Raw genomic sequence first — 27,289 nt, forward strand, 5'->3', positions numbered from 1 at the left:
AATTTAGTTGGAATGGAGAGAATATGTAAGAGGGAGAGTCAATTAAGGAGAAGGCTTGTATAGGAGGGCATTCAGAAAAGTTTTGGAGAGAGAGAGTAACACTTGAAGGAGAGAACCCGTTTCTCGAAAGTGGGCTAGCTATGTTATTGATCATTTTATCATCTTTTGCGCAATTAAGATCAAAGTCCTGCTTATTCCTCCCTAATATTTCTTCTGTTCATCTGGTGAATTCTTAAGCAGAGAATTGAGGTTTGACATTGCTTGTAGTATAATGGATTTTGCTACTCTATAATCTTTGCATGAAGCATCTAAGCAATTGTGCAATGCTTAGCGACCCAAATGTCTTTGCCCACTTAATGATATGAATTTTGCTATTGAAGCCATCTAAAAGCACTTGATTATGCGTTTTGTTGCTAGAATTTATTTCCTTGCTTTCTTGGTCCTTATTGTTGATAATTGTTATTGTTAACATTTCATTGTTGCTTCTTAACATTTCATTGCTTAATTTGGATCATGATTGAATCGTGTTGTTCCCTTTTTATTATTTAACTACTTTATAAGGACCGAGGTCCTTATTTGGTAAGTTGATATTTTATACCTATGAAAGTTTGGTTGGTTGTTAATTATGTGTATATACCTTCTCAATAACTCTTACATAGAACATATATAGCAAAGCCAGCACCTTTGAACATATTCAAACTGAGATATATGTTATACTTGTGTGTATATATACCTTCTCAATAACTCTTACATTCATCGCACGTTCTGTTTATAAGTTTCGGAAAGTTTTTTGCACAGAATGTAAGGTTATATAGAACATATATAGCAAAGCCAGCGCCTTTGATTCCAGAACAAAATATTAAAATTTGTTACCTTTTGCGATAATTTTTGTTGTAATATATTTTGATGGGGATTAACAGGAGAAGTACAAAGGATGTCATGGAAGACTACCTATAGTAGTTGCAGAAACTCTCCTGCGCTCTGATTCTCAGATTGAATTGCCTCTTTGGTTGGTAAATATGTTCAAGGTAATTTTACTGGCCAATAATGTACAGCCTGACTTTCAGAGTATTTTGATTTTCTTTATTGAAAGTCTTGTGTCCTCCCACATGTCCTCTTATGGATTCTTTTATTGATATCAAGGTTATCCTTCCTCAACATTGACATTTTTGCTTGCCATATGAGAGAGGGAAAAGTGTTGTCCACTTCTTCCTTAAAATGTCCCATATATCTCAGTTTGGTGCTATTTAATTCTGTAGGATAGGAGGATGCCTTAAGCTCATATAAGCTAAATTACCCAGATAGTGAACCCCCCCCCCCCCCCCCCTCCCCCAAGAAAAAAGAGAAGAAACATAAAATATCCCTCTCCATATCTCTTTATGGGGAAAGGAGGAGCTCTTCATGGTTATGTCTTCGGTTTTTTTTCTTTCAGCAAACAAAATCAACTTTAGGAAAATATCTTGGTGATTAACAACTTATCAACTTAGAGTGTAGTTTATGTGTTCTGAGTATGAGAAACATTGGTTATTTTTTCATCTTTTATTGCTGAAATGCATGTATGGAAGTGTGCAGTAAATTAATCATTGATACAAATTGCAGATTAGGAGGTGATGAGCTTCTTGACCCCAAAGATAAGAACATACTTCTGATGCGTATATCTTTGAATTTGTGCAGGGTGCACGGAGAGAAAAAAGTGGGATGACTGGCCATGAATTAAATCCTGCTACTCTTTTTAGATTATATGTTGATTATGGAAGATATCCAGAGGCTACAGAACTGTTGGTTGAGTATGTAGAGGACTATGCTTTAGTGGTAGGTTTCCTACTCCCAAGCATTGTGTTTATTCGTTTGGCTTCTAATTTCCATGATTTTATGATGTCATCTTGTGATCCAATACATAGTATCGTCTTAACATGTACATTGTAGTCCACTTGACCCCTATGATTTTGTGTTTGAACATCAATTTGTTCCCATTTATGAATGAGAAGAGAGCTTAACCTTGAAGCTCGATGGTAATTGAGCTTTCTGTTCATGGTCTGTCATATGAAGGAACAAAAGACAGATTTTTTTATAGGTTAAGCTGTACTACTAAATTAAGGCTCAGTAAATTATTTGCACTTCTAATTCATTATGAAGTAACAATTTGATGTCATTCAGATGAACAGTATTGGGAATAACAAGTTCTGTCTAATAGTAGGCTAATATTGTGTACATTTGAGTTTGCGCTGCTCTATACAGGAGCTTCTTTGTAGACATAGGTGGTTATGTCAATTAATTAAGTTTCAATTACCCTTCAAAATATTTGGTAAATTTTAATGCTACCTTGGAAAGATGACTGTTCTCTGAGATATTTTTATTATCTCGATTAAGACGTGAAATTTAGTGATAACTTATGACCGTAGAATTGTGGTGGAATTCTAGAGTTACTAAACATCTAGCTTGCACTCCCTATGAAAGTCCAAAATCTCGGTATTTATGTAATGGAGTCTTTCTAGAAGAGATTGTTAGAACTATTAATCTCCAAGTTGATTATATTGAAAAGAAGCTTTATATGAAAAAGGATTTTTGACCAATGTCTTCTAATGAGTATATATCAGGTTTTGTCTAATAAAATAAGTAGTCCACTCTTCCCACTAGGTCTTGGCCTAGAGCTCATTTATGGGGGGACGATAAAAGTTTGATACAGCTCTAGTGGCAAATGCAATAGTTAACGATGTTTGCCAAAGTTGTCAAAAGTGAATTATTTTCTCCGTCTGAAAAGATTATGCACATAAATTGTGGATCTGTTAAGTGTTAATTATTGCTTTTGCGTTCAAAGCTCACCAGTAATTTAGACATATACTTCACATGATGACTTAGCTAAGATATAATATGGAATAGAAAAAGTTCGTTAAATGGCCACTTATTTTTCTTGGAGTTTTAGGAGGTTTATCATAGAGTTAGAGCTTGGATAAGGTGATAGAATGTTATGGTTTTCTTGGAGTTTTAGGAGGTTTATCATCCGTTCTTTTCAAACATTGGCAAAAGATATCTTGGAAAATTTGCCAGGAATAATCGCACCTTTGGCCGATCTTCCAAATATAATCCCACCTTTGGATTATTCTGGAATAATCCTACCTTTGCTTACCAAACGATTTTTTGATCCCAAAAACCTGTAACTTGGCAAACTGGTAAGTTTTCCCTCCTAGACCCCGCCTCAGCCACCAGGCCCCCATCCCCTCTTTCTCCTCGTCGCCGCTTCTCTCTTCCTCCTGTCTCTCTCCTCTTTCTCTCTCTCCTCTTTGCGGATTTCAAGGTGGTGTGAATGGTGGATGATGGTGGTGAGATGGTGCGAATGGGAGGGGGTGGGGGCTGTGACAGGGGGAGGGGAGGCTGCGACGGGGGGAGGGGAGGGGAGGGGGAGGGGGGGCTGCGACAGGGGGAGGGAAAGGGGGCTGGTAACTTTTTGTTACCGGTCACTATGTTCTTGGGACCAAAAAATCGATTTAGTAAGCAAAGGTAGGATTATTTTTGGAAGATCGGCCAAAGGTGGGATTATTCCTGACAAATTTTCCAAATATCTTTTGCCAATGTTTGAAAAGAACGGATGTAATGGGATAAAAACATCTGACGTGGCGAGTTCGCCTTACGGAACGGATAACGCGGCGAGTAGTATGTGATTTTATTATGGCGTTCAGTAACGGGATTTTGCAGAATTGAAAATCCAAAATCCGTTACAGAACTGTCGTTCTGTAACGAAACATGAGAGTTTTAATTCCATGCTACTTATAGAGTTCTGCCTTTATGGTGGCGGATCACTTGTAGCTTGTGCAAGTGCATAGGGTTTTTTGGGGTGGTAGAGGTGTAGGTAATCTTTCTGGTAGCAGGTTATATGGTCATCTCTTGGCTGTTATGGATTGAGAAGAATGACTGAATTTGTTGGCGCAGAGCCGCAAAACTTCTTGATGGGAGTCTTTGTTGGACAAATGAAGGGGTTTTTCTGTTTCTTTTTTTATGGGGTTGTTTCCTTGTTTAGGCTAACTGATGTTCAGTAAATGGGCTTTTATTAGCCTCTTCTCAGAGACTGGTTGTCTATATGCTGTATCTATTCTTATATCTCAATTTTCCAAATCTTTTTTCTTTAATGAGAAGGCAGTTCAGAATGTCTGCTCTGTTGGGCCCTTCTCCCATTGAAGGTAGGATTCTGAATGAATTGGCTGTTGACACCTTGAGCACGGGCACAGCTAAAACTTGTTTCTTTTTGTGATTTAATAGATAGACCAGCTTGGACAGATTTGAATTCTCTTATGACATATAAGCTTGAACGTGAAAGGTTCATGTATGCACATGACCAACTCATTTATTTATCTGTGATTAACTCCTTTATTCATGCTTATGAATAGAACATTTTTTCTCTCAGTTGAAAGGACTTGAGTCTCGAAAGAGGTTGTTTGACTCATATAAAATGTTATTGATTCCCAATAGTGATTATATATGTTTGTTTTTTTTTTTTTGGAGAAGACTGTTAATGTTATACTTCCTCTATCTCTAAATACTTGACACACATGCTTTCGCAGGCAAGGTTGCCAATGTATATCAGAAATCATTGATATTACTTATTCTCTATAAGCAAAAACTAGAGGATTTTGTTATTTTTGAAAGTATATGTCGAGATTATTGCAACAAGATTCCACATGACTATACTTTTACTTACACATAAATCACAAAACAAAAAAGAGAGTATGAACAGTGCAAAAGTTTAAACTGTGTAAAGTGTTCGGAACTGAGGGAAGTTTAAACTCATTATAATAAAATTCAAATGAGTCATAGAAGGATAAAGCTAATTTGATTAAACCAGCTATGGAAGAATAAAACTTATATACTCCCTTCGTCCTTTATTAGTTTACCCCTTTTGACTTTTCACATTTATCAATGTAAAACTTTGAGTAATAATATCTCTAATTATGTATTTGTAAAAATTATAAAAATTTAATATTCCAAAACTACATATTGAGACGAATCAAACAATATCACACATGATTATATTTTCCTTACATATAAAGTACAAATGACGGTCAAAGTAATAAACATGAATAGTGTTATAAGTCAAAGTGGGTAAACTAATAAAGGACGGAGGTAGTATAATTTTGGTTTGATTGATAAGCGAGTCCAACTCAGGCATTATTTTCCTAATGTACTGAGTTTCAAAAGATTGCTGAGCTTGACCAAAGTTATTAAATGATTTTCAACATGAACAGGATGATACTAGACTTTTTTTGGAAGCCGTACGATTTTGTCCAATGCTTGAACATCATATAATCCAGAAGTTGATTACGTCATCCGTCCTTATACTACCAAAAGCTGATACGTGGGCGCCAAATATGCTATGAGGCTTGATCACTGTATCACAAAAATATTGCGAAAACTCCCTGTAAATTGACATGTCTAATAGTGATATCTGGAATTCTTGTTACCACATCTGAGCATTATAGATCAGTCTATGTAGTCGACGTTGATGTTAAATATTTGTTCAATATGCTGTACAAATTGGATAGCACATGATATGTTCTGCTTAAGTTATTTTCTTCTGGTATAACTGTGCAAGTAGCTTGATGAGTTATGATTTTGCAGTCCATTTACGCCTCATTTACGCAAGGGCTTAAATCCAAATGAGTATCATCGTCCAGCCTGAACATGATGTGGTGGGGTGCCCATTGCTGTTTTTCTCGTGTTATTTATTTGGCTTGTTTAACCTGAGCAAAGGCTTTGTTCTCTTCATACCTCTTTGATGTTACTATACTCACTTATACTGCCAGTTCGCATGCACTGGGACAAAGCTTTATTATGTTTTTCTGCTTATTGAGACCTGAATAATAAACTCAAGTCAGGGAACTCCCTTGTTATAGAACTTACCTTTATTTTTTAGAGCATCTGACATGAAGGTGGTCTGATGCCCCAATCTTTGTGATTTTGACTAGTTGGAGTAGAATTTCTTTCTTGCTCCATTCTACTTCCATGTGATATGTTGCAACTTGCTTGAAAGGCTGGGGTTGTGCTGAAGAGATGTATTTTTTAACTGCAGAGACCATCTGGCATAATCCATCGGAAAAGACCCTTTGCGACGTGGTTCCCTTACACATCAATTGAACGCCTTTGGTGTCACCTTGAAGAATCAATACGTGTAGGTCATATGGCTGATCAGTGTGAAAAATTAAAAGCTCTTTTGCGTGGAGCTTTACGGAGCCATCTCATCCTGGTATGTCTGCTCTTTCAGTTGCCTATTTTAGCAGTCTACTCTTATCCATAGTTTGTAGTAATATTTTGTTCTTGCTGCTTCTTAGTTGAAAACCGACTCAGAGGATGCTGTTTCTTCTTTTGCTTAAGAAGATATCAGTTGCAATTGACTTGATATGGCATGATATATCAGGATGTGCAGAGGTGGGCACTCATTTTATAGTTTATTCTGATGAGAAAGGAGCCTTATTTCGTTGCAGAAGTTGCTTTGACTTCTGCATATCTTTACCGATTGATGATCGGGGAACTGCGATGTAATATGTTCAGCGTGCTTGTGTTTAATGAGATCTTTCCATGTAAAGAAGCCAGCATTCTCACTTTCTGCAGCATATCCATTGCCAAATTAGAAGCAAAACAGTGAAGGGGCTTAGCATTACACTGAGATTTGAAAGGATCCTGTTTTCTCTCAAATACTGACGAGTGAAACTCGATGATTTAGCCTGATTGCAAGCATTTTGTCCTCTCTCTACAGTAATCAGAGTTGCAAAGGATGGCTTAGCAGCTAGATTGTCTGCAGAATGTAGCTGTGTAAATGCAAATTTAGCGCATAGCAACTGCCAACATGTGCATTCATTAGGAGAATATCATAGCTAAGTTTGTGGCCTCTGTTGAGATTGTTACTACATTTACTCGGCATTATCCGATATGTTTGTTAGTTTAGGCCAGAAAGAAATGTAAATGTAAATGTTAATTTGTATTTATTCAGCGCATTACACATCACTTGTATTTAGACTTGCATTTTGGCTTGTTCCATTAACCCTCTGAGTACAAATTATTATAAGATGGAAATCAGGAAAAGGGAAAGATTGCGTGAAAGTAGGATAACTCCAAATTGAGGGTCAATGAGTTCCACAAATGTTCTTGGTGGGAAAAAAAAATGCGAATGGAAGATTCCTATTGAATTGTTTAGATCCTTAAATCAAGTAGTTTAGGTAAAAGAACAATGTCATACGAAAATTTCAGTTGCAATCTTTTTCTGTTTGAAAATTTCAGTTGCAATCTTTTCTGTTGTCTGAAAATTCCACTAATGTCTTGTACATCTAATAGGCCGTGAACAAAATAAGAATTTTTGACTGGTGTTGTCAGAAACAGTCTATTATCTTGCCAGAAAGTGATACAGATGGTGGTCCTACGATGCCTAAAATACAAAAAAAGAAAGGGACATTCAAGATTTTTTACCTTGTCAAGTAAACTGTGTAATTTTATTTTATTTTTCTTTGGGAAAATATGTAGGTTGACAACAATGCTAGCTTGCAGAGGAATGATAAACCCATATTGGACATTGAGTCCTGATTCGCGTATACCCGTTATTGGGGGATTGTTGTAAATACCGGGGTATTTTTGTCAATTGACCCATTAATAAGTTTTAGGGGGTTATTTTTAAAAGAAGGTAAGTGAGAAGTGAGAGAACCTGCGAGAACTTCAATTTTTCCGACAACAAATTAAAGATTTAGAGCAAAGAAGCATCGGAATTTTGATTTGCATGTGTTAATTAAACCGGGGAATTGGTTATCTTCATATAATTGAGCTGAAAGTAAAGTGAAGTGGTGGTGTTGTGGTTGAAGAACTAGGTTTTTGGTGCGGAAATCGGTAAGTAAATACACAAATTTTTAATTAGATATTATAAAATGGTTATAAATTCTTAAGAACTAGAATTGTTTGAATTGTTGGAATTTAGGTGTTAATTGTTGGAATGTAGGTGTTATGTAAGTGTTTATAGAAAGTTGATCAATAATAATTATAAGTAGAAGTGTTGTTTGAAAAATTTTTATTGTTTAAAGTTGTAAATTTGTAGAAGTGTTATTATGATTATTTTGGTAGTTCATATAATTGTATGAGTTTTGTTGGTTTCTTGTTGGGTAACAATTGGAGTGAGTTGATAGTGCAACTAAATGGCGATAGTTGAAGAAGAGGCCACTAGTGGAAGCTATGTGGAGGAAGCTGAGTGTTTAGAGGTTAGTTAGTAGACTGATGTACATGTTTATGTTTTTGTAGAAGTTATTTAGTAGACTGTTAATTTTAATGTTTGTGATCTGGGCAGGGCAATGCGAGGAAGCGAGGAAGGAAGGGTAAGAGGAAAAGGAAGGTTTAAGAAAGCAAGGGAGGGAAGAATAGGAAGGGTGATGCAGGTGAGAGCAGCAAATTTGTTGTGACTGGAGCTGTGTTGAGGGTAAGCAAGCATAAAGATTTTTGACATTTAATATAATTAGAAATGTTTAATATGTTTATATATATGTAATGTGATGCAGTCCCATGATAGTGAAGGTGGACAAGTAAAATTACAGGCAGAGGTGGTTAAAACACAATTAGATAAGTGTAATGGATCACACCCAAATGTGAATTGTAGGGTAGAGACTTTGGGAAGAATAGTTGGTGGTTTTGATGATCTGAAAATTAAGTGGGTTAGGGAGATGGGGTTTGAGGGAATCCTTCATTTGAAGAGAAAGAGATTGCCACGTTCATTGTGCTATTGGATAATGTCTTTGTTTGATCCTTTTAACAAAGTATTGATATTGTCGGGAGGTGTTGAATACCCGTTGGGTAAGAGCCAAGTGTATTGGATTTTGGGAATTCCGCATGGACCTAGGAAGGTTCCTATGGTAGCACGCAGTGAGGGGATGAAGATGGCAGTGAAGAATATTCGTGAGAGGTATGCAATTGATGTTGGTGTTCCATTGGTTAAAGTAATTGATGTTGTCGAGGGGTCCGTATGCGTTGATCAAGAACATGAATTCAAGACGGCTTTTTTGATGCTTTTGTTAGGGGATTTTCTGTGCCCGACAACTTGTCGAAGGTTAGAGAGTAAGTTGGTGGCTGTTTGTAGTGTGGCGATGGATGCAGTCAATTATGATTGGTTTTCCCTTGTATTGGATAAGTTAGTTGAGCATGGGTGCCACTTTTCAGAGAAGTTTTATAAAGATGGTTATGCAAAGGGATGTGGGGGATGCACCTACTCCCTTGCGGTTAGTGAATATGTATTATGTGAATTTGAAAATGTAAATATCTTTGATGTGGTGTAATGGTAAATTGATAGAATGTGTCTTTGCAGATTCTTTACTTGGATAGGCTGAACCGTCGTCCTTTGAATTGGGGGATGTTTCCTAGAGTGAAAGCATGGTCAGTGCAAGATGTGAACTTAGCTAAAGCTGAGGACAGAATTGCAAGTGGTGACTATGGCAGCCTAAAGGTAATTTCGTCACACATCATTTGAATTATAAGTATGTGATTTTGAGAGTGTTTTAATGTGAAGAATTTCTGTATTTAATAGTGCATTGATGTTGCTTATGGTGAGAATCATCCGATGATGCCGAGGGACACGATGGGTCCGGAGTACATGGCTTATGAGGTATGATTAGTTGTTACGGAGTAATATATACATATATATATATATATATAATATTATATATAATATATATATATATATACATATATATATATATATATACATATATATATATATATACATATTATTATATTATACTATATAATATATATATACATATATATATATATCATACATATATATATATATATATACATATATATATATACATATATATATTAATATACATATATATATATATATACATATATACATATATATAGATATATACACATATATATATATATATATCTATATATATATATATATATCAAGGAGATGAAATTACTAACTTCCTTGCAGTTAGTGAAATTGTAGCTTGATAGTTAACTTTATGACATAGTTTTGAGTGTAAATAATAATTATTAGACCAAAAGTTTTTATAATATGTGAAATATGTGCAGATTGTTGGCCTTGTTCTCAGTGGTTTGGGTATAGAATTACCTACTGCGGCAGCAGCACATGCACGCATGGGAGGTGGTGGAGTTGGTGCACACATAGGAGGTGGTGGAGTTGGTGCACACATGGGAGGTGTCATGGAAGGTGTTGGAGTTGGTGCAGACAGGGGAGTAGAATCAGAAGGTGAAGAGATTCGGCCACGACCTAGGGGTGGCAGGGTTCAGATGAGGCATAGGACAAACAAAAGAGAATTGAGGGAAGGTAGGGAAAATTCAAGGGAAATTGGAGATCTTGTTGGAGAAGCTGGTAGGCAAGGAGAAAATGTTATTACTGAAGAGGAGGGTGTGAGGCAAGGGGAACCTTATGTAGAAGAACAATTTGTTAGGCAAGGGGAAGAACCTTATGTAGAAGAGCAGCATGAGGATGAGGGGGTACATAGTAATAGTAATTGGAGTGTGGGAAGCCTAGTTAAGCGTTTGAATATTGGGTTGTCGGAGACGACGCCAATGAATACGGGTAGGTATGAGTGGGGATCAAGCTTCAGGGGTCGTGTTGAATTAGATCCAATTAACGTTGGTGGTGATAATATAAGCTTGGGCGGTAGCAATATGGATGGGAATGGGAATAGCAAGGGTGGCGGTGTAAATGTGGAACAGGGTAGTAATGATGCACTTTCGGGGACCCAATCCAAAACAGCAGATGTGGTTGGTAATGTGAAAAAGAGTAGGAGGCGGAGATGCACAAGGGCAAGTGTGAAGCTTGGTAGTGATTTTGATGTGCAAATTATTCCTAAAGTGTACCCACACTATAGGTTAAGAATTGTGAAGCTTGTTTGCAACTACACTTCGTCCTCTGAGTAAGTAAAGTTAAGATAGTAATATTGTTAAGTTAACTTTATTGTTTTGCAAGAAGTCATCCTGTTATTGGTTGCATTTGCAGTGACGATCCTGTTATGGTGAGATGTGGTTCTTTATCTGCCACGGTGCGGGATTGTAAGACTGTCGTTGGTGTTGATGAAGTTTGTGTTGACGCAAATGTTAGTTTGTTGGTAAATATAATTGATTATATCGGAATTTCACTTATTATATATATTTAATGGATGTTCTTTGATATGACTTAGTATGTAAGGGTTGCGGCAGCAATGTATACAAAGTCATGGAGGAAGAAAATTGTTGGTAGCCTGTGTCTTATGATTGATCCGATATTTGCTGTAAGGGTTAAGTTAGTATTGTATTGAAAACCTTAGATGAGTGATTGAGTGCGTATTAGTTGATATTGAAACTTGTTTTGATGTGCAGAGTGGTGTTTTGGGAGACGATCCGGCAACGGAGTTGCGGTAGACCTGTAATGATTTGAAAGGGGTGCGTGCTGATAGACTATTTGTGGTAAGAATATCCTTACTAAATAGTCTGTGTTAAAGTTATGAAAATGAGGAGTAACTTAACTTATTTTTTTGTTTAGGTGTTTATTCCAGTTTTACAGGGAAGTCATTGGTGGTGTCTTGCCATTTCTGTGAACACAGAGGAAATTTGGGTGATGGATTCACAATGCAGCAGACCGCTTGAGGCGCATTGTGAAGCTATCGAAAAACTGGTAAGTAATAAAGTTGATAATGGTGTAATTTATTGGTAATGAAATGTTAAGATAATGTGTGGAACTCTGTTAGGTAATGGGAGGTGACAAATTTTTTTCGTCATTTGATGTAAGTTGGTTAAGCGGTGAGCTATGCAGGTGGCCCTGAAAGGCTGTGAATATGGCCTCTTCTCATACGGATGGGTAAGTAATTGGGATGTTTTCCCGTAACCCTGTCCTGTCCCTACAGAAGTGAAGTGGTGCATTAACATGAAATGCTTATGGTTGTAACAGAAGTGGGATTCATATGTTGCTTGCTATAAAGGGATGTGCAGCTCGTTTGAAGTTTGACTATTGCATTGTAAGTGTTTGACGAAATTTAGAAACATTACATTTTAAGATATATTGTGGTTAAGTATAGTATAGTGAGTGGGTAATTGAGTGCAGGGTGGTGGGAACATAAAGGAGGAGAGTACTTGGCTGCTAACAGAAGATGTATTGTGCGATGAGAACGAGGTGAAGGAGAGTGTTAAGGGTATGCTTGACAGGGTTTGAAAGAAGTAAATTTTGGTATAGGCCATAATTTTATGTTGGGCCAGGATTTTGTATAATTTTGTATAGGGCATATGGCCGTATGGCCCATAGTTTTGTATATGTCCAGCCATAGTTTGGTATATATGTCGACCATATGGGCATTGTATGGCCCATAGTTTTCTTAAGGGCCATATTGTAGAATGATAATTATTAAGGCTATTATATTGGAAAATTAACAGAAGGTTGAAATGCAAATAGTAAGGAACCTTGAATATTGAAATGCAAATAGTAAGGATATTACATCCGATTACATACTAAGGACATTACATCCGATTACATACTAAGGGACGTTACACCCAAATAACACAAAAGCTTAATAAAAGCCCAGCAGTGGATTACACCCAGTAGTGGGAGTAGTTGGGCCAGTAGTGAAGAATTTGGGCCAGTAGTGGAGAAGTTTAGGATTAGCAATTGCTAGAAGAACAACTTGGGCCGGCATCATCTTCAATAACGTCATCGAGGCTTGAAATTATAATACGAAAAATATTGTAGCACGAGGGAGAAAAGAGGACTGGACAATAGTTGCATGCCTAAGGGTTGTGTGACCATAATCTTGTTTTGTTAGGAACAACCTTGTGTTGATAATCCCGCTCCAGTACAATTCCAAACATGGTTTAACGTCCCGGCCAGAGGAGTGCATAGTCTCTACAGTCCTCCAACGTGGCTCAATTACTGACCATGTTGTATTGATTAGCCAAACTGAGAAGCTCGTTTGCAACTGAGGACAAGAAAGTGGACCTTGTTGATAGTGCATCCATGGCGAAGTAGGACCTACAAAGCGCAGTGATTGAATCAACAACAACCATGCGCAATGGGCGGGATGTTGCCATTGAGTTGTTTATAAATGATTTCAAATTTTGTAAAACAACATTCATTTCATTAGGAGTTGTGACTTGTTTGACAATGACATTGTCTAGTGGATTTTCCCCAGAATCGTATAATGTACTTATTTTATCTGCTAGTGTTCTTGCGCGTTTAGCGAGGAATGGACCATTAGTGTTCAAGTAAATAGAGCCACAATAGATACCTCCATAGTTGGGCGGTAGTTGGGCAGTCATAACAGCTTGGAGACAAAGTTATGTTTTTCCGGTACCACTTTCGCCGCATACTTCTGTAATGCAACCCGTAGGAAGCCCACCATTTAGGATCTTGTCTATAGATGGACACCTTATTGCAATTTTTGGAACCTTATTCATTTAGATTAGTGGGTATAGGAGAGTGGATGAAGGTTAATTGGGCTTCTGAATTAATTAGATGAAGGATTAGTGGGTAACTAGGCTGCTGAATTAATTAGATGAAGGATAGCCCAAACTTATGAACATGGGTTATGGGTATACAAGAAATGCGTCAATTGGTTAATATATAGGAGAGCCCAAAAAAGCAGTGAGCTTGGTGTTAAGGAAATTGGCGAGAGAGAAGGCAAAGTGGTAGACAGATAGATTTTGGGCTTTAATGGTTGACAGATAGACAGAGGCTGGGTTTTATGGGTTAACGTGTACACGCTTCTCTATGTCCTTTAGGCCTAATGTTACACGCTACTATCAGCATCCATCATACCACATAGCATCATTACATCTACACCCCAATAATGACTTCAGGCCTATAAGTATTCAGATCCAGTGAGCATTTTTATAATTTTTTTTTTTGTAAAAGATATTTGTAATTGTAAGGTCTAGATATTTTGTAACATGTAAATAAATTTTGGAAATTTATTAAAATTAGTAATAATTTTAATAAATTTGAGGCGAGGAAAATAAAATATATAATAAAGGGAAAAGAGTGAAGCAGCAAAAAAAAAAAAAAAAAAAAAATCAAGGGAAATAGGCAAAAAAAATATGTATGAAAACTAACAATAGTCCATAATAGTCAGTCGATAATATTATAATACACAAAAGGTGTCCTACTACAAAATATTACATAATATTATAACAACACTTTAATTCATCCATTCCTCCAAAATCTATTATATAACAACAATATTGTTGTAATTCCATCGGAATACCCAAAAAAAGTGGTTCTTGAAATATGATATAAACCCGAATCGAATATTCCAAAAAAAGGATGTAGTCCAATGCCGGAATACTAACGACCCTGTAAATTGAAACAAATGATATATTTAAAATAAGTAAAAAATGGAATTAAGTAATTGACAAAGTGTAATTGAATACCTTCAACAACACTTTCATCCTAATTGCTCCCATAACCGTGACGGGCAACGTAGAAATATCCAAAGCCATGGAGTCCCACATGAGGATGCTACCACTTGTGTACTCAACTCCAGGTGCATAAAACCACTTCAAATGGGTGCCCCCGACATCGTCTAGGAGTGATTGGAAAATGTTCCTATTAACACGTGTTTGACATAACACGACAACCTTTAGTTTGTGGATGTTTATGACATGTAGATGATGATCTATGAAACCTGGCCTTGTTGCACCCCTTAAATTCTAGATTATTATTAGGGTGTGGAGAGGTATTGTTACAGCATTCTCAAGCATGTGTGGGTGCAATTTGACAAAGGTGAAGGGCATAACATTTGGTGTTGGTGTGCCATACTCGGTTAACAACAATCTAATACGATTAACTTACCCCATAACGTGGAAAATGGTTAGTTCATCTTCGAAGGTTGCCATGCCAACGGTACATCTCGCTGCATGGAGAAGGAAAATGAACCCTCTCGTTGGGCTCTTTAGGTATGGGTCCATATAACGTTCCCGTTGCCAAGGAACAGTTATATGTTCAACATGTTGTTCATCCATCACTCTCATTTCCCACTTTATTAGCACCCTCATAGATTCTGGAAGGCGACCTAAGTCATTCAAGGATGGAATGAAACCAGGCATGACATTACCATCTTCTCTAAGCATATACAAATTCTGCATATGCATCGGCCAACGAAAGAAAGGAGTCCTCATCAGGTGTCTTACATGCGCGGGACTGAGGAAAACACGATTATCTTCATCTCTATCGTTTCCAACGTAAACGAAATAGAATGTTTCATTGACGTTCACCAACGACGACTTCCTTGTGAATGGGTGGTAACGATTGATGAGATTTTCTGGGGCTGGGTGGTATAGGAAACCAGCTGGAGGGGGGAAGATTGGATATGCCATGGAACTTAGTTTGTGAACAGTTAGTGGAGAGAAGATTTAGGAGGTTAACATTAATTGGAAAGTTTAACTTCCTTAAATAGGAAACCGAATGGATTTTATTGAAGAGGTGTATTATTTGTGTTAATGCAAATCCATGACTGGGAGAGGTGTACTAATTTATTAGATTAATTAGAATAAATAAACTAATTATAAAAGGTGACATGTAAACCGGGGGGCCCATACCTAATAACAGAACCCAAACCAACAACAACCCAACCCACAACCCAACTAAAGATAATAACCCATTACCCAACTTAAGATTATACCCCACAAACCCAAAATTTGATCGTACAACAATGGGTGATTCTCCGACGACTTCTTTAAAATCAGAAGGGAGGAAGAGGAATGTCCTCAAATGCTTCCGCAGGAGAGATGCGAAAATGCGCACTGCCAGTCGCGGTGTTAATGGTGGCTAGAGTTTTTTTGGCCGCGCTTCATGGCCGGTAAAATCTAAACTTCAACTTGAAAAATAATATATTACAAAGTACTTGCTTAGATTTAATTTTTTTTGGATGCCAGCAAGACGACTGCGGTTTCTTCATATGGGAGGATGACTTGCTAACTCCGACAATGGAGGTATTGGAAAAAAAACAAAGATGTAGTTATAGAAGATATGATTAAGAAGAACAAATTGCTCGAAGAGAAGGTGTTGAGGTTGAAGGGGAAACAACACTCATTTCTGAAGGAGATTAAAGAATTACAACTTACTCTTCAACAGCAAATTGGGAGAGAGAGGACAATTGTGGTTGCATTGGTCATATCTTGGATTGTTTTTGCATTTGCACTTTACTTATCTTAAGTTCGAAGATATTAGATATTAATGTACTGAACTGATTTGTAATGTTGGAAGACAAGACATTGTATCTATGTAATTGTGGTTTAATTTAGTTATCATTTTATATATATATATATATATATATATATATATATATATATATATATATATATATATATATATATATATATATATATATATATATATATATATATATATATACATATATATATATATATATAGGAATGGGATCTTGTGAAAACCACCTCTTAATCTAAAAACTGAAAACAAACAATCCTAACCGTCGGATTACATCTAACGGACGCGATCTATTCTTATAGGTAAACACTTGAAACGTCATTGTTCCTCCCCTTTCTCTCCTCTCTCTCCTCCTTCTCTTTTCTCTACAGCATTTCACTGACTTCACCTCTTCCTGCAACACCATCTTTTCCGATCTCCAATCCCTAACTCAACAAACTTCCCACAACAACATCTTCGCCTACCAACTCTCCGACACTTCCATCTGCCTCCACACCTCCCTCTGAAATTCTCTCTCCTCCCCTATCCTCAAAACGTGGCGTCCTTCACCGCCCTCACGCGCGCAAGTCGACGGCGCGTATCGATCACTTCGAAAGAGTTTTTCGGCTAAAGGAACACTGAGTTCCGACGAGTTTGCTGTAGTTTTGTTTGCGGATGCTGTTGTTTCGAATGCGTCGAGAATTGTGGCGAGTAGGGTTTGTGTTGGAGTTGCGGGGATTGGTGGAGTTGGAATGGCAGCCAGAGTTGGGGGTGGTTTGATTGGGTCTGTTATTGGTGTTTATGCTCTTGGGGTTGCTACTTCTGTTTATGTTAGATTGGGTTAGGTTAGGGAATTGTGTTTGAAAACAGATGCACAATTGAATCTGTTGATCGATTTTGAATTTCAATTAGAAGAAATTTACGTGATTGTTGTCGGTGATTTGATCTTTGACTTGTGAATTTTTGGTGGATTTTGGTGTAGATTTGTTGAAGACTTAAAAGTTATCCTTATAATATTAAAAGTTATCCTTATAATACTCAAAGTTACGCTTATAATACTCAAAATTACTCTAGAAAGATGAAAATTAATTATGACATAATAAAGTTATCCTAAACGCACTAAAACTTACCCCTTATCATATATAAAGTTGCCCTTGAAATATATAAAGTTATCCTTAATATAATGAAGTTACCCTAAAATAGGCAAAAGTTACCCCTAAAGTATATAAAGTTACCCTAAAAGTGGTAAAAGTTACCCCGTTTTCAGTTTTCAGATTAAGAGTTGTTTTCAGCGGATCATATAATATATATATATATATATATATATATATATATATATATATATATATATATATATATATATATATATATATATATAAACCAAAACAAAGCTGAAAACTGAAAACAAGCCATCTCAGCCATTGAAAAATTTAATCTAATCTGAGCCGTTAGATTTTCCACATTAGTATTACGTTTCTGGGTAAACCTACATGCTACTGTTCTCTCTCTAGAACACGAAGATCCTTGCAAACCCATGAATCTCGAGATACTTTCATTCCAAACCATGAATTGCGATCTCTAAGTCAAGCTTCAAAGGACGTCAAATTATTTATAAGCTTCGAATTCTGATTTCATAATCCCTAATTTTCGAGATACTTCAAGTTTTCTCGATATGCGGCTTGTGATTTAGTGCGAGACCTTCAAGTTTTGCTTCCATGGATTTAGATTAAATCGAATTTGAAGGTAATACTCATATATGCAATGTTTCTCATGATTAATTTCGACTTAGAGAATTAAAAAAAAAATAAAGCTTGAGCCTTTATTTCTGGTTATGAATATCAGTATGCAAGTAATTTTCACTTGATATTTACTCTTTCAGTTATGTAATTTAGGGAACTTATATCAGTTATGGTTTATGATTGGATTTCTACTATAGTAGTGATTGGATTAAATGATTCATAGCTTGATGGGAAACTTAATAGTTCCCTGATTTCGCATGTTTGGGATGAAATTGTAATCTTGATAAAATAACTGAGTAGAAATTATATGCTTAATTTGTACTTTGTAGCTGCCATATGTCGGGGATTTGAGTAATTAAAGGAATGCATGTCAATTGTCAAGGTTGGTTAGGTAATGTATCTTTTGAGAATTGCCAGTCACTTATTATTTTCATTAATGACCAGATTATTGAATATAAGAATTTAAGTATCCATAGCCAGATAGATGTGGTGAGTACATGATGAATTAGATTGAAGTACAAGTATATATGCATAAAGAATTCTTATTGCAAATTTGCCACATGCTATCTCTCACAATGACCATAGTCGTCTTTTGTTGGGGGTGTATGCCATTAAAACAAAAAAGATACAAATAAAAATATCCTTATCTGATGCATAAACATAAAAAATAATGAAACTCCATATCCATTATTAGAGTAGAAGCAGATATTCTGTAAACAAAACAGAACTCATACCACTAGCTATGGGGGAAAATCAGGAAAAAAAAAACCGTTCAATATCTATTTGTACATTCCACCTACAGGTATGCTGGGTAACTTTGAGCTTAATATGGGTAACTAACAAGAATAAATGGGTAACTTTCAGCTTATGAATAAAATTTCTTGCCTAAGTTTGGTTGTTGCAAATAATTTGTTGGGTTAAGGAGCATGAATATCAGTTTCTTATCCTCACTATATCGTAAATATACTTTTGTTTAGAAGGGAATTTCATAACAGTTGGTAGTTGTGCTAGACAAAATTTGACATGGTTTTGAGTATTGAGTCGGTTTCACAACCTGAAAAAATTTGCTTACTAAGAAAGAAGAAGGTGCTCTTTTCGAATTACTTCTAGGACAATACTTTACAATATGTAAGTTTGAATTAGTAGTGATCATTAGTAATTAGGTACTTTATTTTTCAGTTTACTAAATTATTATTGATTTATATTCTTGTTGTTCCAGTAATCTACAATAGAATGGAAGATGAAGAACTTGCTCCAACTCTTTGCATTGATGCAACTCCAACTCCTTGTGTTGATACAACTCCAACTAATGCTACTCAAACTTCTAATGCTCAAACAACAAGATCCACATTCACTCCTCGTCCATGCTACACGCCTAGAGGTTCAAAAGAATGGATCCCTTGCTGCCCTCCTGAGTTAAAACCTACTGTGGGTATGCCTTTTGATTCTCTAGTTGATGGTATTGAGTTTTATAAAGCTTATGCTCGGTTTTGTGGTTTTGTGGAAAGATTGGCTACTGAGAAAAAAGATAAGGATGGTCATGTTTACTTGAAGTACATTTATTGTAATAAACAAGGATTTAAAGAAGATGGTGAGAGTAAAGCAAAGAGTAAAGCTATGACAAGCTCTAGTTCTCGTAAAAGAAGTGCAAATCGTGCTGGTTGTCAAGCAAGGATAGGTTTGAGAAAACGTAGTGATGAAAAATTCATGGTATATCTTTTTCATGAATCGCATAATCATGTATTTGCCACTCCCAAAAGCATGCATTTTCTTAAAAATTCTCGAAACTTGACTCTTGCTCACAAATTCATAGATAATTAAACAAGATTGAATCGGACCAAAACAAATCTTTTAGATTGATAAAAGAGCATGTAGGAGGATATAGAATGTAGGGGCGTCATTGGTTGATTTTAAGAACTTCAGTCGAGATGTTAAAGCTTATATACAAGATGTTGATGCCGATTGTTGTAAATAATTTCAAAGAAAAGGCAACCAGTAGTGGTGGAGGGTTTTTCTTTGACTATTGTGTGGATGAAAATCGACATTTGACTAGAGTTTTTTGGGCGGATGCAATTAGTAGGAAAAACTATTCCTTTTTGGTGATATGGTATCATTTGATACAACTTTTGATACAAATAAATACTGTATGGTTCTTGCCCCATTTACTGGAGTTGATCATCATGGAAAATGTGTTACTTTTATGTGTTACTTTTGGTATGAGCCTACTTCTAAAGGAAGATATATAATCTTTCGTTTGGTTGTTTGAATGTTTTTTAAAAGCTATGGGGTAATTGTCAACCTACTTGTCTCATTACTGATCAAGATGCAATAATGAAACAAGCAATTGAAAAAGTTTTCTCTAAGACAATTCATAGACTTTGCATGTGGCATATCATGAAAAAAGTGCCGGTAAAAGTAGGTCCAGATATGTGTAGAACAACGAAGTTTCTTGAGAAACTGAATGCTGTTGTTTGGGATAGAGACCTTGAGCCAGATGAATTTGACAAAGGGTGGAATTCTGTGATGCGTGAATTTGGCTTAGAAGATGATGGGTGGTTTACTGATATGTTTAACATAAGACATATGTGGATCCCTTCTTACTTTCGAAATCTTTTCATGGGTGGTATTTTGAGGTCCACACAGATTTCAGAGTCTGAGAACAACTTTTTCACTTTGTTTACAAATGCAAATCTTCTTCTAGTTGAGTTATGGTTTCGGATAGAATCAGCCATGGATGCTCAAAGACATGCCCAAAACAAACTCAACTCAGATTCTAAGAATTCCATGCCTCGTCTCATTACTCCTCTTCCTTTAGAGAAGCATGCATCTCTTGTTTACACACACAATATGTTCTACAAATTTCAGAGGGAGTTTCAAAATGCAATTTTTAATTGTGGGTTTACAAAGTACAAATAAGGAAGCTGTTGAGGAGTTTGAAGTTGCAGATAATACAAGGAAGAAAACATATCATGTACTTATATTCCTGATTCTCATGATTGTTTTTGCTCTTGTAAATGTTTGAATCCATGGGAATATTATGTCGGCACGTGCTTTTTGTGATAAAAGGGAAGTTTTTGACTGAAATTCCAAAGCAACATATATTGCATCGATGGACTAAAGATGCTTCAAAAAAAGCCTATTTTCGACTTTTGTGAGGACTTTGATGGTATAGAAATAAATAAGAAGAAAAAAGTTGTTGGAGATCTTTGGTCGAAATTCTTCTCATGTGTAAGCCTTGTTGAAAATAACACAGACCATCTTGAGTTATTATTGGAAAGGTTATCTGCTTTTGAGGACGAGATGAAACCCGGAAAAGAAAATGTTGAGCAACAATCTAAAGATAAGCATATTGAGTTGTTTGTTGGTTCTAATATAGTATCAGGTGGTATACTTCCTCCAAACAAGTCTTCAAACAAAGGAAGTGGTACGGGAAAGAGAAAGAAAAGTGATCAAGAGATAGCCATTGAAGCAAGCAACAAAAAAGAGAGACTTTGTAGATCATGTGGTCAACTTTCAACTCATGATAGTCGTAATTGCCCTGAGAAAAAGAAAAACCTAGAATGAGGTAAGTTTAGAATAATATATTATTTATACATCACTATCAAATGAGAGTTTCTTTTCATTCATTTATTAATACATTATTTATCACAATTTTTGTTTCTTTTGCAGTTACATGGAGGATAGTGATAGGTGATGATGACAAGAATCATGATGATCAAAAGGGGAGCAAGTAGATTTTACATTACACTTTTTGGGGAACTTTTGTTTTGTTTTATAAAGTGTTACCTACATTATTAAACTTCTTTCTTAACAATACAGAACTTTATTTATTATAGCATTGGTTTGTTGAAGTATTGACTATTTTAATTATTTATTGTAGAACAAAAAACATCTTTTTAAATAATTACCCATTAATCATTATTAGTTGCTCATATGATGTTGAAAAGTTTTTACATTTTCTCTTTCACTTGAAGTATGGGGAAGAAGTGGACTCTAGAAATACGACTTAATTCATTTGAGCTGAGCAAAAAAAATTGTATTGTATCGTTTGCTTTATAAATCGCTCCACAGAGTATCTTTAAATATAATAATGTCAATAAAATAGCTATTTTAGACTTCGTAAACTGTAAATGAAATAGGCCAGGGTGATTTTTAAGACCATATAAATAATAAAATGAAAACAAAGATATATATATCACCACTATTTTCAATGGTGACATATATCTTAAACGCAATTAGTAATAAAGGTAACTTATAGATTAATAAGGGTAACTAATAAGATAATTTGCAACTAACAATTTTATATATACATTACAAGTAATTAAAACACAAAAAAATAAAGTATTATATGGGTAACTTATACATTGATAAGGGTAACTAATAAGATAATTTGAGCAACTAATGATTTTATATGTACATAACAACTAAATAATAATACACGTTACATTGACTATGTCCTTTCATCTTTATCAAATAAAAAATAATGCTTGGGAGATAGCTAATACAAACTTAATCATTAACTTGTTTCAATATCGAAAGTCCATCTCTTACCCTTGCTGCCACAATTGGCAAGATCACCCAAGTGGGAGGTCAAAAGAAGAAAAAAGCAATTATCTAGATACACATAGGCAAAGTGCACATCTTCCAGGAAATAAAAAACCTTTATGAATCCAAGTAACATATCATATAGTCTTTCAAGCAACAACACCAAACAGTATTTTCTCCAATTGCAATTAGCCAACAATCAAGCCACTAGTAACAAACCTTGTCGAGAGTTAGAGACTATATACATAAAACTTCTATCAGTTGTGAAAACTAGAGATTAAAATCCTACAAGATTGTCGATAGTCCAAAAGTTCAAGTTCTAAAGATTACTTTTCAACAAAATATGCACAAAAAACTACCCACTTTACTCATAATTACAAAAAAGTTTACTCATAATCATAAGCAATCTAACTCAATCTCCTTTTCTTGATGATCCTTTTTACTTTTGTCCCACTTCCCTTCTCCAAACCAACCATCTTCTGTGCTTTTTTCTTCTCTTGATTTATCCTCTCCTTCTCAGCAGCAACAATAGCCTTCTTTCTAGATCTTACCTCAGCAGCCAACACATCTCTTTTTTTGCTAAAATCATCCAACTTAGACAATGTATCATTCCTTCATTCATTCATATCCGACAACACAAGAGTGTCACAAATCTATGCTCGAAGAAATCGCCTCCCCAAAGCCTTACAACAAGATAAAGAAAAGAAGATCAATCATATAAGAACCGATAAGAAAAAAAAAATTTCTACCATGTTATATAAGTAGTACAAATGATATAGTAGAGAAGAAATAAAGGAAATACCTTCATCAAATGCGCATTATCAAACTTAGTCCCCTTGTAGAAATGCATGTGATAAATCAGAAAAACACCACAATCATCATTACTCTTACTTGATTTCCAATCAAATTCTTGAACTTCAAATTTATAGTGTGGAACTAATTCTGCATTTGGATGATTTCTTTTTGCAAGAAAATCACCCATTTGATCACACTACATAAAGATAGGATCATATTAGAAATAGATGTCCAACATCAAAATTAATGGAATGAAGTGACATAATTGAGAAGATTAGGAAAGTGGACAGTAGAGTTGTAAGGGGGCTGCCGCAGAGTTGCTCGGCAGGGGGAAGGGGGCTGCTAGGCAGGGGAGTTGGCAGGGGGACGGGGGCTGCTGGGCAGGGGGAAAGAGGGACGGGGGCTGCTGGGCAGGGGGAAGGGGGCTGGTGTGATTAATACAGTGATCAGTGTTTTGTGAATTATGTGAATGCATGAACGTGTGAACATCTGTGTGTCTGACTAGAAATCAGAGTTAGTTTGTAGAAAATATCTTAGAAATTGAGTATGTAAAGATTGTAAACTAGTGCAATGAGAAAAGAGAATAATTCACCAGATCAGCATGGATCTAGCAGCTTAAACTGTGTTACAACAATGTGAAATACAAAAGGGTTACATTATATACCTTGATATTCACGGAAATTTCAGATCAGTCAAAAGCTTTCTACTTTTTAAGGCAAAGAGAAGTAACTTATCAGCACCGTTAGGCCTTAAAAGACACAGTGAATTTGTATGTAAATGAATCACAATGAGACATGATATGTTACGACACTTCCTTTTATCTGATGTGGTGCTGAACATTTACACACTAACAAGGGTACAAAATCCTTATTCTAATAAAAATGTCTTGGAATGCAAATATAAGTTTCATTCATTCCATGTCCTGCACCCATGTCCAGTTTCAAAACAGTGCTTGTAACAAGTCTTGGTTTGTCTAAAACTTGGTTATGCATCTAACCCAACATAACAACACTCATACCCGTTTCCAAGTAACATAGCATATCACAAATTCCCTGATCAATTTATTGGGAGAATAGTCAAATTTTAACATGATCATGATTTTGAATCACATATGAAGAAAGATGTAACATTGTGATAACATGAATCTACTTCACTAAGAAGGGCATTAACATGATCTGAAGTGTGGAGCGCTAAGTGTTTTCTCTTTGAATCATTGTCGACTATGTAGATAAATCATTTGAACATCAATTTTAATTATGGACTTCAAGTAGCTCAAGCAGAAGAGAGGACATATAGGCACTAAAAAGATCCATTGATTACGTTATGGCTAACATCACAACAATGAACTGCCTGGATAGTTGGCAAAGAGGTTTAATTATGGGTGCATCCTAGATAACTATAACCTAGGAACACAGCAGAGAATTTTTCAAGTAGCTCAAATTACCAACTTGATATAATGAAATAAGAGGATGCTGCAAGAATAAAATTAAAAATTACCACATGAAATGAAAGATCTCGAAAAATTGCAATTTTTTCTTCACTCCAAATTCTATTGTCAAGGTACTGGACTTTTTGCTTCAGATGATCGATAACAAATAAAATATAATGGTCCTCATAAAGAACAGGAACATATATCTGCAAAATGATCAATATATATTACTAACACAAACCATATGTTTTTTAAAAAATATATGGGAGAACACAATTCAAAAAAAAAACTTTACCAAATTTGCAACAAAAATATCACAGCCGCTATTGAATGAAGTAACCCATTCTTCCCAACAATTTTGCAAGTCATTGGCATACGAGCTATTATCCGAATCTCGATAATCAAAGAATTTTAATAAACAAAGCTACAAAACATAAAAGAACAGTTAAATGTAGTTAGAATAATATTTCTACACTAACAAATTTAAAATTTATGAGATATAAACACTTACACTATGCCGGACACCAAAGAAGAATTTTCGAACACCTCCACCTTCCAACCTATTTAACTCGTTTAGAAACAATGAGTAACACTCAACAATGCTTGAATATATTTGTTTGCAAGAATCCAAAGATAGCATATCTTCTCTTGGTATGATGTGAACCAAACCAAAAGTCACAAGGCTCTCCCTACATAATTTTTTTATACAAAAGATATAAAAAAAAAATACTATTGTAATCAAACTAATACAATTAAAGATAAAACATGCATATTAAAGAAATAGGGGCAACTTATAAGCTCATAAAGGTAACTAATAAACAGAAATATATCTTTGAATTTTGAAAACAATAACACAAGTTACCTTGACTTCATTAGACAAAGGATAACTTATAAATTAAAAAGGGTAACTAATAAGATAATATGAGGAACTAACGACTTTTGATATACTTAACTAGTTATTAAAATACAAAAGTAAACTATTAAAGAAATATATGCAACTTATAAGCTCATAAAGGTAACTAATAAACAGAAATATATATCTTTGAACTTTGAAAACAATAACACAATTCAAGTTACCTTGACTTCATTAGACAAAGCATAACTTATAGATTAATAAGGGTATTAACTAATAAGATAATATGAGAAACTAACGACTTTTTATATACTTAACTAGTTATTAAAATACAAAAGTAAACTATTAAATAAATAGGGGCAACTTATAAGCCGATAAAGGTAACTAATAAAAAGAAATATATATCTTTGAACTTTGAAAATAATAACACAAGTTACCTTGACTTGATTAGACAAAGGATAACTTATAGATTGATAAGGGTAACTAATAAGATCATATGAGGAACTAACGACTTTTTATATACTTAACTAGTGATTAAAATACAAAAGTAAACTATTAAGCACATATGGGTAACTTATAATCTCATAGAGGCAACAATTAAAGGTAAACATGCATATTAATACATGAACTTCCTTAATACATAAAAAAAGAGGAGAATTAACACATACCCAGAATCCATGGAAAAATCATCAACCATGGAGTAATCAACAACTTCCAAGGCCAACCGAGACAAGCTTGTCATCAAACGAGCATTAGACTTCATGAAGCAACTAACATAAGTGATACTACCATCTAATTCTCCACAATCCAAAGAGCAAAAGACTTTGCAACTCCTAGTGGCATACGAACCTTGCTCATTTATCATGCCCAACATCTCTACAACTCTTTTAGCACCCCCACTTAGTCCACCAAAAGCACGAAAAAGTTCAGTGGCCGACCTCATCTTTGTAAACTTTTCAACAATACCATCAATCATGTCTAACACCTCTAGATCTGAAAAAAACTCTTGTGTTTGAAATATCTCCGGGGAATCATATGACAAAGAAGCATCTCCAAAACAAAGGTATGTTGCAAGCTCCTGGAAAGTCTGAAATCGCTTCGTGTACACATGTGAAATGACCTCCATATCCCTCTTCAAAAACAAATAAGCCTCATGGATGGCCTACAAAATTTAGTAAAATAAAATCACAGAAAATAAGTAAGAATCACAAAAGGTTACAACATTTTTTTTAAAAAAAGAGCAACTAATGATTTCATAAACTTAATAAGTAATTAATATGAAAAAAGGGGGAGGGAGATGCCGCAGAGTTGCTGGACAGGGGGAAGGGGGCTGCTGGGCAGGGGAGTTGGCAGGGGGAAAGGGGCTGCTGGGCAGGGAAGTTGGCAGGCAGAAGGGGGAAGGGGGCAGCTGGGCAGGGGAGAAAGGGGGAAGGGGGGAGGGGGAAGGGGGGCAGTTGCCGGGAAGGGGGAGGGGGGACCGGGGACCGTGCAAACATTAATTAGTTATCTAATATAATGTTCTAAATAGTATTAATTAACCAAACACATCAACAAAATAGAGAAGGAAAAAGAGATAAAAACTTACATAAAAAAAAGGAAGATAAAAACTTACATTTCTTGCACTAGATACAATCTCTCCATCAGTCATTGCCCCTTCCGGAAGTTGAACTTCAATAAATCTTCCTCCAGTACTAGAAGTAGCTTTGACATGGTAATGGATCCTTTTATCTCCTTCCTCCTCAAGAAGAATAGGTTGTGGTAGA

The 27,289-nt window shown here is 35.5% G+C and overlaps 3 protein-coding genes and 1 long non-coding RNA gene across 5 annotated transcripts in view; all 4 read left to right on the plus strand.

Annotated features, from left to right (window-relative positions):
• Nucleotides 1-7,003, plus strand: part of LOC104897079 (nuclear pore complex protein NUP160) — a 34,243-nt gene extending 27,240 nt beyond the window's left edge. Inside the window, exons 25-28 of one of the 2 annotated variants that reach the window (XM_010683894.4) lie at nt 921-1,028; nt 1,675-1,812; nt 6,062-6,235; nt 6,321-7,003. In XM_010683894.4, coding sequence (XP_010682196.2) covers nt 921-1,028; nt 1,675-1,812; nt 6,062-6,235; nt 6,321-6,362 — 462 coding nt within the window. In that variant the 3' untranslated portion in view covers nt 6,363-7,003. Of the gene's footprint in view, nt 1-920; nt 1,029-1,674; nt 1,813-6,061; nt 6,236-6,320 lie in introns of those variants that run through there. The other variant, XR_008970005.1, reaches the window with a different exon arrangement.
• Nucleotides 7,004-9,337: 2,334 nt separating this feature from the next.
• LOC130591700 (uncharacterized) lies at nt 9,338-11,074 on the plus strand. The gene is made up of 3 exons (XM_057395379.1): nt 9,338-9,460; nt 9,542-9,619; nt 10,060-11,074. Exons 1-3 carry the CDS (start codon nt 9,368-9,370, stop codon nt 10,912-10,914), a joined length of 1,026 nt encoding a protein of 341 aa, XP_057251362.1. The 5' UTR covers nt 9,338-9,367; the 3' UTR covers nt 10,915-11,074.
• Nucleotides 11,075-11,212: 138 nt separating this feature from the next.
• On the plus strand, nt 11,213-12,625 carry LOC125499079 (uncharacterized). The gene is made up of 3 exons (XR_007275744.2): nt 11,213-11,439; nt 11,516-11,987; nt 12,074-12,625. It is a non-coding gene; the product is annotated as an uncharacterized LOC125499079 (long non-coding RNA).
• Nucleotides 12,626-21,024: 8,399 nt separating this feature from the next.
• On the plus strand, nt 21,025-21,468 carry LOC104897114 (uncharacterized). The gene has a single exon (XM_057395797.1). It carries the CDS (start codon nt 21,025-21,027, stop codon nt 21,466-21,468), a length of 444 nt encoding a protein of 147 aa, XP_057251780.1.
• The last annotated feature ends 5,821 nt before the right edge of the window (nt 21,469-27,289 follow it).

Source organism: Beta vulgaris, chromosome 6 (genome assembly GCF_026745355.1).
Source record: "Beta vulgaris subsp. vulgaris cultivar EL10 chromosome 6, EL10.2, whole genome shotgun sequence".
NCBI classification, from domain to species: Eukaryota; Viridiplantae; Streptophyta; class Magnoliopsida; order Caryophyllales; family Amaranthaceae; genus Beta; species Beta vulgaris.